General features: G+C 38.6%; 1 protein-coding gene across 1 annotated transcript in view; it reads right to left on the bottom strand.

Annotated features, from left to right (window-relative positions):
* The window catches only part of TMC1 (transmembrane channel like 1), a 59304-nt gene that overhangs the window by 39398 nt on the left and 2018 nt on the right, over positions 1 to 17888 (bottom strand). The window contains exons 2-3 of the mRNA XM_037372630.1: positions 13932 to 14072; positions 929 to 1019 (exon numbers count right to left, since the gene is read on the bottom strand). Of these exons, the coding sequence (XP_037228527.1) occupies positions 929 to 1019; positions 13932 to 14072 (232 nt within the window). The remainder of the gene's footprint in view (positions 1 to 928; positions 1020 to 13931; positions 14073 to 17888) is intronic.

Here is a 17888-nt window from a genome sequence, read left to right as displayed (position 1 = left end):
CTGGAGCTCAAGCTGTGTCATTTCACATTGCAATTACTCTAACTAGTGGTTTATCTATCAGGTAAGTCTAACTTCTGCAGTTGAGCTTCCAGTGCCCAGCTGAGTTTGAAAGTCTTATTGTTTTTTGTGAACATTAATGCTTATGCGATGAGACTACACAACTGCTTGCAGAAAATCCAGTCTAAGGGTGAACCTAGCCACAGCAGGTAGTCCTGCCAAATATTCTTGGCATCATTCTGCATCAGCATTTTAGTTTGGCCAAGAGTGTGTTTTTTGAAGTGAATCTTCCAAACCATCTCAATTTACTACACGTGTATTTGCACTGTAAAGTGGTGTCAGAGCATAAAACTACGTCAAAAAATATACTTGAGAGGCATGCTAATCCACATCCACTGTGCTGGGTATTTAGTTGTTGAGACCATAGATGTCTTAGCCCAGAGAAAGAGCTGCCAGAATACACATTGCCTGGACACTGGGTCCTCAGCAACCACTGTTCGGCCTTTCAGTCAGTCCTACAGAGCCATACTAGAATATACGTGGTCCTAGAACCTTGGCTCAGTGGAGATGCTAACAGTATTTTTGCTGTGGGGCAAAAAGACACTTTGTGATAATTCACAGAAGTTTGTCTCAAAAGAAAGACTGAGTTCTGGATTCAGTCCACAGAAAAGCTCACTCTACACCAAAAGAAATTAACTTCAATAAGATATTAAACTCTTGCAAACCAGTTGATTTTTGTTCTGATGACAAGTTTCTCAATCAAACTGGGAGCTTATGTTAGAAATCTTTTCATGCAAGAGAAGTGGAAATACATGTGTTAAAATGCAAAGAAAGACAAGGAACTCTGTTTTGGAAGATGGGTACATATGGCAATAATCTGCAAAAGGCTCCTTATTTGCTTTACATGAAGTTAGTGAAATAATAAATTTACCTTGGTCATCATCACTTTGAATGCATAGAATTTTTTTCCTTTTCCTTTTCCAAGAGCACCTTCAAACTTTTCAACAAAAAGCTGGGCTTCCCTGGAAAATGAGGGCAAAAGAGAGAAAGATATGATGCTATGGTAAATTTTATATTGTCTCTACTGTATCAATGTAATTATTTATGTGTCCTAACTCCTCATAGATTTTTCTATAATCTTGTTCCCTTAGTAATGTTTAGAAAGAAAAGTTCTGAGATTCTGTATTTCACAGAAGACAAATCAAATGTAATGCAAACAGAACAAGCCACTTTGGTCATCTGCCTACATCCAAAATGCATTTGGAACTCTGAGATCTGCCTACAACCAGTTAATATCATCAAATACTTTTAGTCACAGTGGCTTTCTTCTGCAGTTCAGCTGCTGCCTACTTGTGCCACTCACAAACTGTTATTCCTCCTGGTTCCAACTAATATAAATTGTTGGCCAGCTATCTAAGGGAAATCTATTTTCACTTTTTATTTTGGAGATATATATACATTACAGACTTGGTTCCCCTTTGTCTACCCTTCTCAAGACTAAATTTAATTCAATTCTTCATAATTTCTGCATATATCATCTTCAGAATAATTTCTTAGAATTGTACCTTCTTTGGTCCCCAAAACACTTAAATTTTGCTTATAAAGATATGGAAGTTAAATAATGATATACAATTATGAAAGAAAGATTTTTATCTTGTTTTAAAAAGGAATAGTGTCCCCACAATAAAGCAATAAAAAGAGATCACAAGTATACTAATATTTCTTCCATTTAATCTGATTTATAATATAATTTTTATATAATTTTCCTGTAGAAGTATGACTTCCATGTCTGTCTACTGATAAAATGTTCCCTAAAGGCTAAATGTCCTGATCTAAAGCACTGGGAAATAGAATAAGGATCCTTAGCTGGTGGTGTATGCACAAGACCGTGTAACTCTTTTCTCATCACACTAGATGTCTGCAAAGAATTGCATATTGTATTGGGCATTGCACTAAGCACTTGAGAAACAGTGGACTACTGGGAAAATGTTAATTGTGATCATGGCTCTCCAGAAGCACTAGAGATAAGTTCACTGAGTGAAATTAATTATCATGGTTATATCTTCTGTTCACATATTTTATGTAAGCAAGCAAAAAGATTGTGTTAAACTGCAAAATCTGACAATGGCATTGGCAGAATAGTGGCATAGCTGTGATAAAGGCAAGTTAAAATTATGTGTGAAGAAGAATATTAGCCGTGTCATATTTTCTCTTAACTCATGGCTAAAAATCTCAGCCACTTTAAAAATACTATGTATTTTTAGTAACCACAAATGCTTAGGGTGATCTTCATACTGTCATCTGAAGACCTATCAAAACCTTTCCCCACTAGACACCCACTGTGGCAGACTTTTTAGCTCACAGTAACAAGCCCCTGAACAACCTTTTGTTTCTATGCTTCCCAAGATGGTGCAAAATTGAGCTACTGAATTTGACTTTCAGTCTTTGAGAGCCTTCTGAGAATTCTCACCTTCCAAGAACTCACATCTAAACCCAGCTGGTGAGGCATCAGGACCAGTTTCACCTCACCTAACCTCCCCAGGAGTTTAGCACCCTTTTCACACCATCTGAGATCCCATTTTCTCTTTCAAAGACACAGGTTGGCAGAAGCAAAAAGCTACACACAATTACATGAATCACAATCTGATCACTCTTTTTCTTTTCTTTTCCCTGTGGCACAAGGCATGCACAAATCCAGTTATAAAAAGACAAAAATACCCAGCCACACATCCCACCTATTTACCACTTCAAAGTGTTCCTCAGGGATCAAGTCAGCATCTGTTTAAGGCTCTAGAGCCCTCATTCTCAATTCTATTCTTCTGGATCACATTTGTGTGCTGGATTTTGGAGTCTGATCTTTCTGTGTTTTAGCTAACTTTGTCACTGGCTGAGCCTTCTTTATTTTCAAAGCCACTTCAAGTCCTTCAGAGGTTTTCTGGCTCCACGCTCACATCTCCTATCATTTTGATTCGCATAAAATTTTACATTTAAATTTCAGCTCTCTCAGATAAGTCAGAGAGAACAGATTCTTTCAGCTTCAGGAAACCAATGTCTGAGAGTCCCTTTTAAATCCATGTCCTCAAGATTTAAAATCTTGTTGCACTGTCAGGAGATAGTGGCAGTCCTAACAGCAGGTGGCAGCTTCCTTGTAAACTCAGCAGTCAGTGCTGGAACAACAGTACCGTAAAAGCATCCAGAAACAATAAACTGGGAACGTACCTATCACCCAAGTCAGCATATCGTATTTTGGACTTAAGAGGAAAACCTTCTACCATCACTTCTGTCACTAGGTAATTAAGCACTGGAGCTTGTTCATGAAAAATTACTGAAATCAAAACCTACAGAGCTGTAGAAAACTTGTGCTTTTCAGTCAGTAATTAGATGCAGTTATACTGAAGAATATGAAGATTTCACATTGCAGGTTGTTCTTTTTTTTATAGTGAAGTAGTAAGTCAGAAATTTAAAGGAATAATATGAAAACAACCATTAACACATAAAAGATCCTCTATAGTGGATATGAACATATTTTGTACCTGTAGCTGAACTCAAAAGTTCTCCACAAACATGTTCTGCTATAAAATTAAGCTAAGCTAAAACAAGAAGGAACTTTCCAGAATGAAAGACATAAAAAGATGTATTTTAATCCAAACTTTCTCTTCACTTGTTTAAATATCTTTTTACAAGGTTTTCTACAAAAAGTAGTATTTTTTATCCCTCTCTGCCTACTGGACTCTCCATAAGCAAACTTTCAAGTTGAGTGTGAACAGCATTTAAGCTTCTTCTCCAGGACAAACCAAAACATTGCCTTCTGAAGGTGGTGACCCAGATTGCCAGGTTTAATGCTACTGACTCTTGAATGCTTCCCTGGGTTTTACTTTGCCAGTGCTGAGGATTCCTTTCTCCCTGCATCCCTTCTTCCTCAACACTGACCCACTCCTGTATGTGCTGGTCACAGAAATGTTATACACCCCCCTTAAGTGTTAATGCTTTATAATCTGTTTTTCTCAGGTTTTCATTCCATTGGCTGGCCTGCATTGGATTAAGTACATCATTGTACCACAAACAAACCAGATGATGATCTGATACCAGTTAAACTTCTTATTGACTGCATACAGAGACACATGCAGTCAACTGAGTTACACATGCAAGACTGGAGCACAAAACCAGTTGGACCCATGCAATCCAATATTTATGAAGCTACTTTCATGTTCCATGAAATAAGTATTAAGCAGCTCCTTTCATATTTTTGTATGTTGCTTTCATGCACTTAAAAATTTGTTGTATACACCTTGAAAAAAAATCAACTGAGTGTAAATGATAGATTTACAATATTAGTTTTCCATTTTTGTTCTAGTCTACTTAGAATACACTGTGATTTTTGGAATTAATGGTAATTTTGGCATTAATGCATATTTCACACTGACTATGACAAGAGGAGGTTCCTAACACATATTAAAAATTGTGGCTATTAATATTTCCCACTCTTGTAAAGTAATAGTCAAAATCTTCACATAGTTAGTAATAGGCACATAGTTAATAAAAAAGTAACACATGCTTATATGGCCCAAAGGGTTGTGGTGAGTGGAGCATCATCCAGCTGGTGGCTGGTCACAAGTGGTGTTCCCCAGAGTTCAGGGTTGGGGCCAGTCCTGTTTAACGTCTTTATCGATGATCTGGACGAGGGCTTTGGGTGCACCCTCAGTAAGTTTGCAAATGACGGTGAGTAGGGACGGGGAGTGTTGACCTGCTGGATGGCAGGCAGGCTGTGCAGAGGGACCTGGGCAGGCTGGAGCGATGGGCCGAGGCCATTCCTGTGAGGTTCAACAGGGCTCAGTGCCGGGTCCTGCCCTTGGGTCACAGCAGCCCCACACAGCGCTACAGGCTGGGGCAGAGCGGCTGGAAAGGGCCTGGTGGGAAAGGGCCTGGGGGTGCTGGTCCACAGCCGGCTGAGCGTGAGCCAGCAGTATGCCCAGGTGGCCAAGGCGGCCAGCAGCACCCTGGCTGGTACCAGACACAGTGTGGCCAGCAGGGCCAGGGCAGCGATGGTCCCCCTGTCCTGGGCACTGGTGAGGCCGCACCTCGAACGCTGTGTTCAGGTTTGGGCCCCTCGCTGCAAGAGGGACGCTGAGGTGCTGCAGCGTGGCCAGAGCGGGCAGCGAGGCTGGTGCAGGGTCTGGAGCACAAGTCTGACGGGGAGCGGCTGAGGGAACGGGGGCGGTTTAGCCTGGAGAAAAGGAGGCTGAGGGGAGACCTCATTGCTCTCTACAGCTTCCTGACAGGAGGTTGTAGCCAGGTGAGTGTCGGTCTCTTCTCCCAAGTAGCAAGCGATGGGACAAGACGAAAAGGCCTCACGTTGCACCAGGGGAGGTTTAGACTGGATATTAGGAAAAAAATTTTCACTGAAAGTGTTATCAAGCATTGGAATAGGCTGCCCAGGGAAGAATGGTGACCATTCCTGGAGGTATTTAAAAGATGTGTAGATGTGGCGCTTAGGGAAATGGTTTAGTGGTGGACTTGGCAGTGCTAGGTTAAGAGTTGGACTCAACTATCTTAAAGGATCCTTTCCAACCTAAATGATTCTATGATTATTATGCAGGTTCTATGATTATTATATTTTTAAAAAATACTACTTTGTGAAAGGAAAGAGTGCAAATCGTCTTCTGCTCTTGGAATAAATGCAGTCAAGCTACCTTTGATGTTCTACAAGCCTGTGTTACCTCTTGGGGTGAGGTGGATTTTACCAATAACATTCTAAATAGCATTTTCATATTGCTCATTGAAAAAGACTAAATCTTATGAAGTCACCCAACCACATGCAGCTATAGAAAGGCATTATTAAGTGCTCCACAGCGGCTTATGTGTTAGCTGCAGCCGTGAATATTTGCGTGACTTCAAGATCTTACTTAATTGGTAGTTTAATGCAAATTTCTGTAACAATTTGATTCTAAGAAAATTTCCCACCAGAGTTTTAATGAAATATCTGAAAAACAAATTCAGTGCAGAAGCAGAGCCTGAAGGAGAGCCTGTGGGTAATGAAGGAGAAATATGTGCAGTTCTGTGCAAGGAAGTATTACAGAAACCCTAACTGCTAGACAATGCTGAAGCCATCAAACAGAACATGTTTTCTTTCTCCTCCTCAGCCTTTCTTCCCTCACTAGCTCTGCAGCAGGTTAGTCCCTCTGGATTACTCCTGACCTCTGTGATTTGTAGGTTAAGGAGATATTTCCTTGACTTCTACTCAAGCTTCCCGGCTTTAGAAGTTCAGCAATAACTTGGCACCATTCAGTCACAGAACGGGCTTGCAATGTCCTTTCCATGTCTGTGACACGTATTCTTTTTTGTTAAATATAATCCAATATGTTACTTAATTCAGGTTTCTACCTTGATGTCTAAGCTATCTCACCAAAAGTCCTCTATTTGTACATCCCTGCGGATTTTTGCAATACTTTGTCTTTTCCTCCCTTCCTTTTGTGCTAAAAGTAAAATGTGAGGACAGGAAAAACGATCAAGCAATAAAAAGTAGCCCTAAACCCATAGAACTGTTTTAGAAACCACATACATATATATGCATGCCTGCTTGGAAGTCATGCAACTTCACTAACATGAGGACGTGTCAAAAACAACGCAGAGAGACAAAACTGAGCTTTGTAATCACTGGTATCATGTGTTATAGGTAAATTATCTATATCACAAGATAGGCCAAAGTGTGGCCCGTTAGCTAACTGTGAATTTAAAGAAGCTTCAGAGAAACCTTATTAATTGAATTACAGACACAAGGAACTAATAAATGTTGCATGGGGCCAGGCATTATTGTCCCAGAGAAGCCTGAGTTAATTATTAACACTAGGTGTGCAGTTACAGCTTCCAAAGTGCTAGGTGTATGGTACTTCAGGCACTTCAGTGTTGCACTGAGAGGATGAATTACAGCTCTCAGAGGTTATTGCTATGAATAGCATTTAAGTGGATTGCTCACATTTTTCAGTAACAGTTCAGGAAGGTTTCAGTCTCCGCGATCTAAAAACTCATTAAAAAAGAAATGTCATATTAATATTGATCACCCAGGATTTCTCCAAGTCTTAAAAAGATTGGTTAAAAACTGACTGCCAAACAATAGTTGTCAAGCAAAGCTCACTTGAAAATCAGTTCAGCAGTAATAATCGACAAATTATAGTGTTATTTAGTACCCAGCTGTCCTCCAGGACATCCAGGCTAGCCTCCAGGACTGCCAGTATGTCCACACTAAGAGACATGAAATACTGATTCATTGGAGTACAAAGAACACATCTAAAAATGGGAAACTTCCCCCAACCCACACATGCATGTCATGTATCTTTTGGTTTTGTATGCTTATAAAATATTCTGTTTCTGATTCATCTGTCTGGATGGGTAATCTAAGTCCTGTAATAAAATAAATGATGCTAAAAAAATACTGAAAAATCACCACATTATATTCTGTCCCTGGTAGATGGAGAAGAGACTTTTCTGTTCTGTTGTTCTTAGAAAAAAACAAGAAGTGGTCATGGCTTTTTTTAGGGTCTGTATTTAATTGGATGTCTTTTAAAAAGCCTAAGAAGCTTGACATTTGACTGCCTTTTTTTTGGTTGGGGGTGGGAAGGGCAGGGGTATTGTCATTTCATTTCTTTTGATAGTTCACAAACTTGCTTGTGGTACAGCTTTAAAGCACATTTCTGGATTCTTGTGCTCAGTTCTCTGATTATATGGTACCATAATAGGCTTTGCTGGTGGATGTAAACTACATAGCTGTTAATAGCTTTTGCTATTTTTATAGCACAAAACTTTGATTATAAGTGTTATGTGCAAAACAAGGAACAAATGGGGACAAATCTCCATCTCCCATAGGAAAGGCACAGCATACTCACAAACCATGTAAACCAGTGGAAGGAAAAAAAAGGAAAAAAAATGAAAATTCTTCTGAAGGAAAATATTTGTCTTGGAAATGAAAAAAAGTCTAAACTCCAGCCACACACATGCTCTCAATAGCATGGACGCATATGTCCCCAGCCCACAGCCTAACTTAGGCTATCGCTTAGGGCCTGGGAGAGTGGCGATGCTATTTCCCATAAAACACCTTCTCATTCCTCTCCTTGGCTTCTTCTTCATTTTTCACATCTCCAGACTGTAAAGATCTGATCATGATGTCTCAAGGAGAGGCTAGAGTCTGACAGTGCTGGTACAGCTTAACTTCAAATCGCAGAGAGACCATGCAGCAGAGTAGTATCCTCAGTGATGGTTCTTCAGAGAATGGGGGCTGTTTGAAATGCATCTTTCTAGACACAGGGATGTAAATTAGAAATTAGAGCTGATCTAATTTACCAGTGCATCTCTATGAAAAATGCCATTTCAGCAATGAGTAATTCAGCCAGGTTTTGACAGAAGTTATTTTCTACAAAGCAATGAGTTCTGCATCTGTTTTCTAAAGTTACTGTTCATTCATGTATTTTCAGAACAAAAAAATTAAGGAAGATGGACTATTTCACAAAGTAGTCACTTGACCTAAGTAGAAATCACTTTCCTATCCCATAATTTCATGTTATGGAAAAATTGGTTTTGAATCATCGAAGTGAGGGGGTTGTTCAGTCTTGAAAATGCTTAAACAAAATGTTTCAACAATTTAAAATTTATTGTCACTTTAAAAAAAAATAGTCAAAATTAAATCTTTCCCCAAAAATAGTTTGTTCTGATAAATTAACACTTCTTTAAAAAAAATAGTATTTAGAATGAAAAGTCCTAATTATCCCTAATATTCGCTTTTCAGAGTAATATGAAAAAAGTAATTTTTTTTGGTCTTATTTTGTCATGAATATGTAACAAAACCTTGAGCATTCCTAGGGAATATATTTTTTTCATTCTTGGAAAAAAATTGGTGCTAATACAGAACAAACATGGAAGTTGGGTTTGGTTCACACTAAAGAACATTCCTCTTAATGCTGAGAAGAAATCTCCAATGAAGTCTCTCTCTATTGCAGAAGCTGGAAGACAAAGAATAAGGAAATTTCTTCTTCCACCTCTAAGAAGATAGTCTTCTTTCCTTTCCCACACATCCCATAATACCCTAAAACCTTCACTGAAGAAGAAGCAGATGACAGAGAAAATAACTGTTGACCAAAAGTTTCAGCAGCAAGAGATGGTATTATAAGAGTATTCAAAAGTCACATTATTCATTTACAAGTTCAAGGCACTTAAAGACTTTGTGTGTCCATTTTCCACATGTGTAATGGCAATCTGTAAGACTAATGATTCTGGTATAAATCTTAAGTAACTTGGCAAAATACAAAACAAATATATAGATAACCTAAAATGTGCTAATATAGGTACTTCTGTATTATTATGACTACCATTGTAATACATCATCTAGATAACAATTATTTTAAGCAGCATAATAAAACCAGGTGTTCCATTGCAACTCAGGTGAACTTAGGCTCCAAAAAGCCAATTAAAAACCAGGACTCCAGAAAACTTAGTCTATGAGTGTATTTTGGTATGTAAATGATTTTGTTTGATTTTTTCAAAGGTACTGAGTGCTTCCAAATTCCATCATTTTCATCTAAAATGCAACACGCAAATTTAAAAAACCTAATTCTCAGCACACACATTTAAAAATGTGACTAAATATTAGGTTTTACCTTTTATTATTATTATTGTTCCAGCTGTTTGCTGGATTTACGTGTTTTGTCTGCTGAGATATGCATGATTCTGTACAGAATTGTGACAACTTGAATGGGATTGCCTGGAATAAAAGGTGACTATTTTTGAAAACTTTTTTGACAGAGAAACACAGCAATAAAAGTAATTCTTCATTTATTAAAATTAGATTTAAAATAAATAAGCTACTATGGAAAAACTGTCATTTGCTTTTGGCATACACATTTTTCTAGGGCAAATAAGCTGGTAATATGCTTCCAAGTCTACTTCAGAGAGGGCTGTAGCAAAGCAGAGCTGAAAAAAAAGTCACAAACTGCCAAAAGAGCACATTGACGCATGTTTTTTACTAAAATAAACCTCTTGATGTTGGCAAATAAAATTGAGTGCATGTTTAGTGTCCCAGTCTAGATTTCATAAACATGAGAATATAGTTGATAAACTAATGGACATTTAGGTGGAATTGCTGTCCGTGCTGAATGTACAAGACCATTTCACCCTGAATATTAAGAAAGAAATTGTTAAAATAAAAAGACAGATAACAAGGGTGGGATTTTGAAAACTCATTATTGGCTTAAATGAGAAAGCCCTCCTCAGAGACTAAAATAAGTGCAGCAATTTAACATTCACTGAGGATAACTAGAAGCTGTCATGTAGTTACAAACATTTCCTAGTAACACAGATTTTTTTTAAGCCAGAAAGGATTGATATTCCCACTCCCTCTGACCCGTAAAAGATGACACAGGCTGTAGATGTTCATTGAGGGTCTCCTCATTCAAACCCACAACTAGTGGCTGAGCTAAAACATATCGTGAAAAATTACATATCTGATTTAGAGGTTTCTCTCTGTAGTTAATCAACATTTCCCAGCACTGCAAATATATTTTTCAGTTAGTCTTCAAACATGTCTTTTTTACAGTGTCATATAAGCAGACTGAGAGAACAAGCTGATGTTGATGACAGAATCATAGAATGATTTGGGTTCGAAGGGATCTTTAAAGGTCATCTAGTCCAACCTCCCTGCAATGAGCAGGGACATCTTTAACTAGAGCAGGTTGCTCAGAGCTCCATCCAATCTGACCTTGCACATTTCCAGGGATGGGGCATCCACAGCTGCTCTGGGCAACCTGTTCCAGTGTTTTGCCATGCTCATTGTAACAAATGTCTTCCTTATATCTAGTCTGATTCTACTTTCTTGAAGAGCTGGAATTTTGCTTTCCTAAAATTCAGGCTACTGACAGTATTTTTTGCCTGTCCCCTATCCCTCAGGACTACAAACTCTAACAGTGCATGATCACTGTAGCCCAGGCTGCCTCCAGTCATCATGTTTCTGATTGACCTACAGTATCACGTCCCCTCTGGTAGGGCTGCCTATTACCGCACCTAAAAAGTTAACCATTCAATGCACTCCAGGAGTCTCCTGGATTGCCTGCAGCTCTCTCTGCTACTTTTCCAGTAGATGTCAGTCCCCCAGCAGCATGGGAGTCTGCAACCTTGATGCCTCCTGTGGCTGGAGTAAGGAGGCTTTTGATTGGGAAGTCTGCAGAAAGCCGGGCCACAAAGTTCTATTTGTTGTCTTGGTCTCTAATTCTTACCCATAAGCTTTCAACAGGCTCATGGTTATTCTTCAGAGACAGCTCTTCACAATCTATCCATTTCTTGACATAAAGGCAACCCTTCCATGCCTTTGTCCTCTCCTGTCTCTTCTGAACAGCTTGTAGCCACCAATAGCAGGGACCTTCAGTCCCAGGATTCATCCCACTAAGTTTCAGTAATGGCAGCTAGGTCATAGCTCTGTAGCAGCACAGTGGCTTCCAGCTCCTGTTTGTGGCCCATGCTGCATGCATTGGGATAGAGGCACTTCAGCTGGGCTGTCAGTCATGTCATCTTTTTAGAGGAGTTTACCTGTAATTCCTTTGAGGTATTTCCCTGGTGCTTTCCTGTTGACTCCTATTACTTCAGAAGCCCTTGGCTCCTCTTTGTAAGACTTAAATGTGCTCCAGTGTACCCAGCAGGTCACAGAGCAACAGGCTGAGGGACCTCACCAGCACCCCATCCCTCAAACCTTGGTGTATCATCCTGTGACTTGTCATGGATGAGACTGGTGTTATCCCCTTCCTCCTTCAAGTGTAGTTTAAAGCTCTGTCAATCCGTACTGCTAGTTCATGAGCAAAGACCCTCTTCCCCCTTTGAAAGAGAATTCCATACAACACCCACAGGCCTGGTGCCATGTAGACCATCCTGTTACTGAAAAATCCAAAATTCTGTCAGTGACACCAGCCATGGAGCCATGTATTAAAAGACCAGCTCTATCTGTTTCTTCCAGTATGACTGCCCACAACCAGGGGGAATAGAAGAAAAAATTACCGCTACTCCAACTTTGCTTACGATCCACTCCAAGGCCTGAAGTTTATTTTGATTGTCCTTGGACTACATGTTGCAGCTTCATTGCCACCCACATAGAAAAGCAATAATGGTAAATAATCTGAGGGCTGTACCAGATTTGGAAGTTTCCTATCAACTAGGATTTGCTAGGAATGCTGGGATAGAAGAATGGCTATAAAAATAGAAGTTCTGTTCATAGTAAGAATACAATAATTTTAACTTTATTTACATGAAGATCCTTCAATTATAGGCTATGCAAAATAGAATAATCACTAGATTATCTAATCTGCTCATCTATTTTTTCTGAAATTTCCCTCACCTTCACAATGCTTCCACTTTACATCTCCTAGGTACTTTGTTGTCTTTTACACCCTTCCATGTTACCTCTTTCACAACATACCTTCCATTTCCTCTTTGCAACTGTATCCTTCGCAAAATGACCTTACCTTCTAGAAGGAAAAGATCTATAGATCTTCCACGCCATATTTCATATGCTCTCTCCTACCATTAGTCTGTGTTTTCTATCTATCAAAAACTGTCTGCAGGAGAGAGCATCTTTTCTGTATTAGAGGTTTCTAATAAAGCAAGGCCATGTATTTTGTTCGTATTTGGGCAGTATTGCAGTGTGTGAGTTCTTCAAAACAGAGGAGTGTAACAGTTTTAGCAAAAGAATAAAGTTATCTGTATTTAACCAGTTTCCAGTGCTTGGTGGAAATTTAACTATAAATGAAATTTCATTAATTTTTAGCCTTAGTGAAAATGTAGTGATAGGTTTGCTAGGGCAAAATACAATTTTATATGTGGCACACCTAAAAATGCATGAAAACAAGAGCTCAATTTCCAATCAGTTTGCTTTTTCATAAGTGTCCTGGTTTCAGCTGGGATAGAGTTAGTTTTCTTCTTAGCAGCTGGTGCAGTTGTGTTTTGGATTTGGTGTGAGAACAATGTTGATAGGACACTGATGGTTTCAGTTGTTGCTGGGTGATGTTTATACTAAGTTGAGGACTCTTTGGTTTCTTGGGCCCTGCCAGCGAGAGCGCTGGAGGGGCACAGGACATTGTGAGGGGACACAGCCAGGACAGGTGACCCAAACTGGCCAAAGGGATATTCCATAGCATGGAACAGCATGCTGAGTATATCAACTGGGGGAAGAAGAGGGAAGGGGAGATATCCGGCATTATAGTGTTTGTCTTCCTGGGTAACCATTACACATGATGGAGCCCAGCTTTCCTGGGGATGGCTGAACACCTGCCTGCAGATGGGAATGAATTCCTTGCTTTGCTTTGCTTGCATGTGCATCTTTTGGTTTACTATTAAGTTGTCTTACCTCAACCCTCAAGTTTTACATTCTTTTCTGATTCTTCTTCCCACCCCTCTGGGTAAGGGGGGAGTGAGCAAGTGGCTGTGTGGTGCTTGGTTGCCAGCCACGGTTAAACCACAACAATAAGTTAAAAAAAAAACCCAACAGTTTTCTTTCCAAAAGGTTAGAATAGAAAGATAAATCCTCTTTTCCCACCCAAGTAATCTTCAGATATTTCTGAAATTACATAATCTTTCTTGAATGAGATATTAAACTTATCAACAGCAGAATTTACTATCATTAGCATAGCTGAAGAAAAGGAAAGATTCTGTAAGGGGATGTAATGCAAACTTAAAAAAGAAAATTAATTGAGTTTTTCATATTTGATTTCAGGTCTACAGAGACAAGAAAGCACTGATCTGCAATGCCATTTACTCCACTTTCTGTTAAAGCATATCCTGCGAAAGAGATTTAGAGTTGGTTTGGAGTTAATTGTGTCAGTTGGTCTAGAAATAAAGCAAAGGTTCAGAAAAATAGTGCAAAGTGCAAAGCAGCAAAGCAGATATTCATTATGGAAATCAAACCCTACTTCAGAACAGACAGCTTCTTTTTCATCTTCCATGGTTTGTTTCGTAGTGTGGCAATTAGTTTCTTTTTTTCTTCTACCTCTTCTTTCAGCTTGGCCAATTCCTCCTCTGTAATTGGCTCCTCCTCAGAGTCGGAATCAGAGCTTCAAACAAAAACAGGAATAAAAACCATCACCAAAACTCAGAACAGACAGATTTCACTGAAGCACAGAGTGTTAATTTTTCTTAACTTTGAGACCTAGATAAATGCCTTTGCTATTGCACAGAAAGAAGGATACAGCTCACCTAGACTTGTTATTAATTTTAGTATGAAAGGCAAAGCCTGCACACAAAGTGCAGAGCCACAGCTCTGCCAGCACTACACCCAGAGCATCCCATGGAGAGTGGACAGCACTCCTGGGGAAGTGCCTAACCACCACTGATTTTTCCTGCACAAGTAACCAGCCTCCTAAATGTCCAACCCAAACTCACAACAGGCAAATGACACCGTAACTGCAGCCATAAAAATGAACTTGTTCACCCTGATTCAGTGCACTACAGGAGAAAGAGACACCACAGTCACAGCAAAGACAAATTTAAATACCAGATCACAGTCTGTACACTGATCGAGGCAGTAATATTTCAGAGATGGGAAAGATTCAAAGCCATATTGCAGCAAGGCCATGACACAAACCCATAACACTCAGATTAAGCAGATGCAATAGTAGTGGCATCTCCAGATGTATTGTGTTTGCAGTTTGAACTTCTTATCCATGCACTGGTTTGTAATATCTTTGGAAAGCAATGCTGACTAAGGCAATGTCCACTTTCCTAAAACCTGCATAGATATCCTTTTCTGTGAGCAATGTTACATCTCTTATAATGGCATATAGCAAGTCATTAGCAAAATGTGTTTCCTCTTCTTATGCCAGCAAACAGGAAAATTATAAAAGAGAATTCATTAGACTGACTTCTTGCCCTAAAAAGCTGACAGTGACAACTACCACTAAGTGAGCTCTTAGTTAAAGCAGTTTGATGCATTTCTGTTTGTTTGTTGTGTTTTCTTTCGCCTCTTTTTTCTGTTTTGAATGTTTGATAATGTACTGCTGGGGTTTTTTTAAATAGTTTTCTAGTTTACCTTGGGAACGGTTCATTCAGACTTTATCAAGCAATCAGTTTCCAGACTGATTTGCTTATAATTCACCTTTCTGAGAGTTTGATATTCAAAATCTGTTGTCAGAGATAAACGATTCATTACCTAAGTCACCTAATTGTATAATTTCTATCCTCTGGACAACCGAGGAATTATAAACATTTTCTTCTACCAAGACAGATAAAACAGCTATAGTTAAAGATTTGTGTGATATAAAGGTTGAAGGATTTGTTTGTGTTACATAAAGGACAAAAGGGCTTATCAGCAAGAATATTTATGAAAAGTTTCAAAACTAACACAATAAAAACAAAATTATTTTTGCAACACAGCAAAATAAAAATGTCTCATTGGTCGTCTATCTTTAGTTTTCATGAAATATAAAACATTTTAGCAAAAGCTACAGGGGATCAGTTTAAAAATTTCAGACACACTGGACTAAGCGTCTTTCCTAAGCAAAGGAAAGAAAGAGGCTCTCATAGTTATTAGATGCCCTGCTATTAAAGACTCAAATGCTATTTATTCAAAGGATGGTCATGTTTGAAGGTTGAACCCATCAGCCATAAAATTTCAGACTTATCACTTTATATGTGATAAAAACCAGTGCCACAGAAAATAAAAATCTACAGAAAGACTGCAACTGACCATCAGACATCTTCATCGTTAGTCCAGTACTGCGACAAGCAAGGAAAGAACTATATAAAAACTTAAGTCAAATGGTTGAAGGCCAAATTTCTGCATATAACTTTGAGGCATTATAATGCAGAGAGTCATGTCTTTGAGAAGAACAGAAGGATTAAAGGAGACAGCTTTAAATCCATAGTTGTTACAATCGGCTGCTTTGCATCTTACAAAGCAGACAGCAACATGCCCAATATTGAGGATTTCCTTTGACAGAAGATTGTTGGGTTATGCAAAATTGAAATATAGCATTTTACGAGACTACAGTGAGAGTGGTGGGAAATATGAGTGGCAGGTGCTAACACAGCGAGCTGCTTTGGAAACTGAGCAGAACACAAGAGGTAAAATAGGGATAATATTGGTTATTGTGCCTGTTGCCCATTACTGCTTTATTTGCCTTTGCAAACACATCCATTTTTCACTTTCTTTTGGAACAACAAAAATAATAAAAATTCCAAAAGCATCTTTGGGAAATCATTGTTTTCAAGAGTATTTACACTATGCGGTCAAACTTTAAGCAGTTACAACAGATTTTCCATTAGTGGAGTAGTTGAACACTATGAGATTCAAGCCAGGAAATCAGAATTCTGTCTTCTGCAACAAAAGTCTTAGCCTTTCATGAAAGATTGTGATTCATACATTTAAAGGCCAGAAGAGTTCACTGTGACCTTTAGGCTAACACAGAGCATAAAGCATCCCTAAGTATTTTCACATCAAGCTCCCATCTTCCTTGGCTCCAATTCAATGGACACAATGCATCTTTTCCTAAGTCAGTAGAGCTCTTGAAAACAATGGCACTTCCTTAAATCACACACATAATGAACTTGCTCATACTGTTCATCTGTGTTTTGGTTTTACACCCATATTGTGCATCTGTGTTTTGGGTTTAGTTTCATCTCCTCTTTATGGATGTAATCTACTTCTTTCATTATTTCTGTAAAAGCCATTTCATAGAGGTAAAAATAAAGATGAAAATGATTTCTTGGAGCCTGGATGTTTCAGGGAAAAGACTGGTAGAACTTTAAGAGTCTAGAGTGACAAGTGAATAAATTTCACTACATATCTTCCTAGTTTTTCATGAAAATTCTATTGTGTACTGATAATCCCCATAACATCCCCTGGCAATTAGTGTTCTTCAGCAATATTCCCGCTAGAAAAAAGATGCAGTGATTGTACTGGTTTAATCTTGCATGTACATTTGGATTTCAGCATAAGCTTTATACTCTTTAGTAAACCTAAAAAAAAATCAGTTTATTTGCTCACATATAGAGCTATACAGTAAAAACAGAAACTACACAGGCTAGGCAGAATAGAATATTCCTTCTCTGAGGATTTAGATCAAGTGACTGCATACAGTTTCTATCTAAGACCAATCAATTACAATTAGACAAGCCAGTAAAGAATAAAATAGCATTTCAACCTCAGAATATCAAAGATCTTCGCAGTGAGACTATAAGAAGCATTTTATCATTAATATTTTTGGGACAATGATTATGAAAAGTGTAGAGCAGGCCCCCCCCTCCTCATTAACAGGTAACAGTCACCCACATCAAAAACTAATACCATCTAAGAGCAGAAGATTTAAAACTCACCCAGAAATAACATCTTTCACAACGGAATTACCCTGTGAAATTTACTACTACAGATTAGTAGAGATCAAAATAATCAGGTTAAAAAATAAAAAAAATTAACACAGAGTTCATCTAGGATTCCTTTATGTCCTTTATGTAGAATAATAAGGGCTAAAGAGGTTTTCCTGATTTAGATGAAAAGTAGCAGGGAGGAAGAGGATAATAACAGATTCTACTGACTTGTACTGTGCCCTAGCTAAAAAGGGTAATGTTTCTAGGGCCTACCAAAATCCATGACAGCAGCAAATAAAGTATTACCTCCCTGTGGAATAACATCGCAATTAATTTTTCTTTCTTTTTGTTTTGGCTTTTTTGTTTGTTTCTTTCTTTCTTTCTCAGCTTCTTGTTTCACTCTTGTCATGCTTTTTCATGCTGAAATGTCTTGGCAATTGAAACACTACATCAGCAAGATGTACATTTAAACAGTATGTATCATTTGTTGTGATAAGTCCTCATGGACTTGCTAGACAGGCTATATTTCTATGCTGTCACCCTTCTCTTCTGTCCTGAAGGTCTGC

Source organism: Falco rusticolus, chromosome Z (genome assembly GCF_015220075.1).
Source record: "Falco rusticolus isolate bFalRus1 chromosome Z, bFalRus1.pri, whole genome shotgun sequence".
Classification (NCBI taxonomy): domain Eukaryota; kingdom Metazoa; phylum Chordata; class Aves; order Falconiformes; family Falconidae; genus Falco; species Falco rusticolus.
This window is presented reverse-complemented; position numbering and strand designations above follow the sequence as displayed.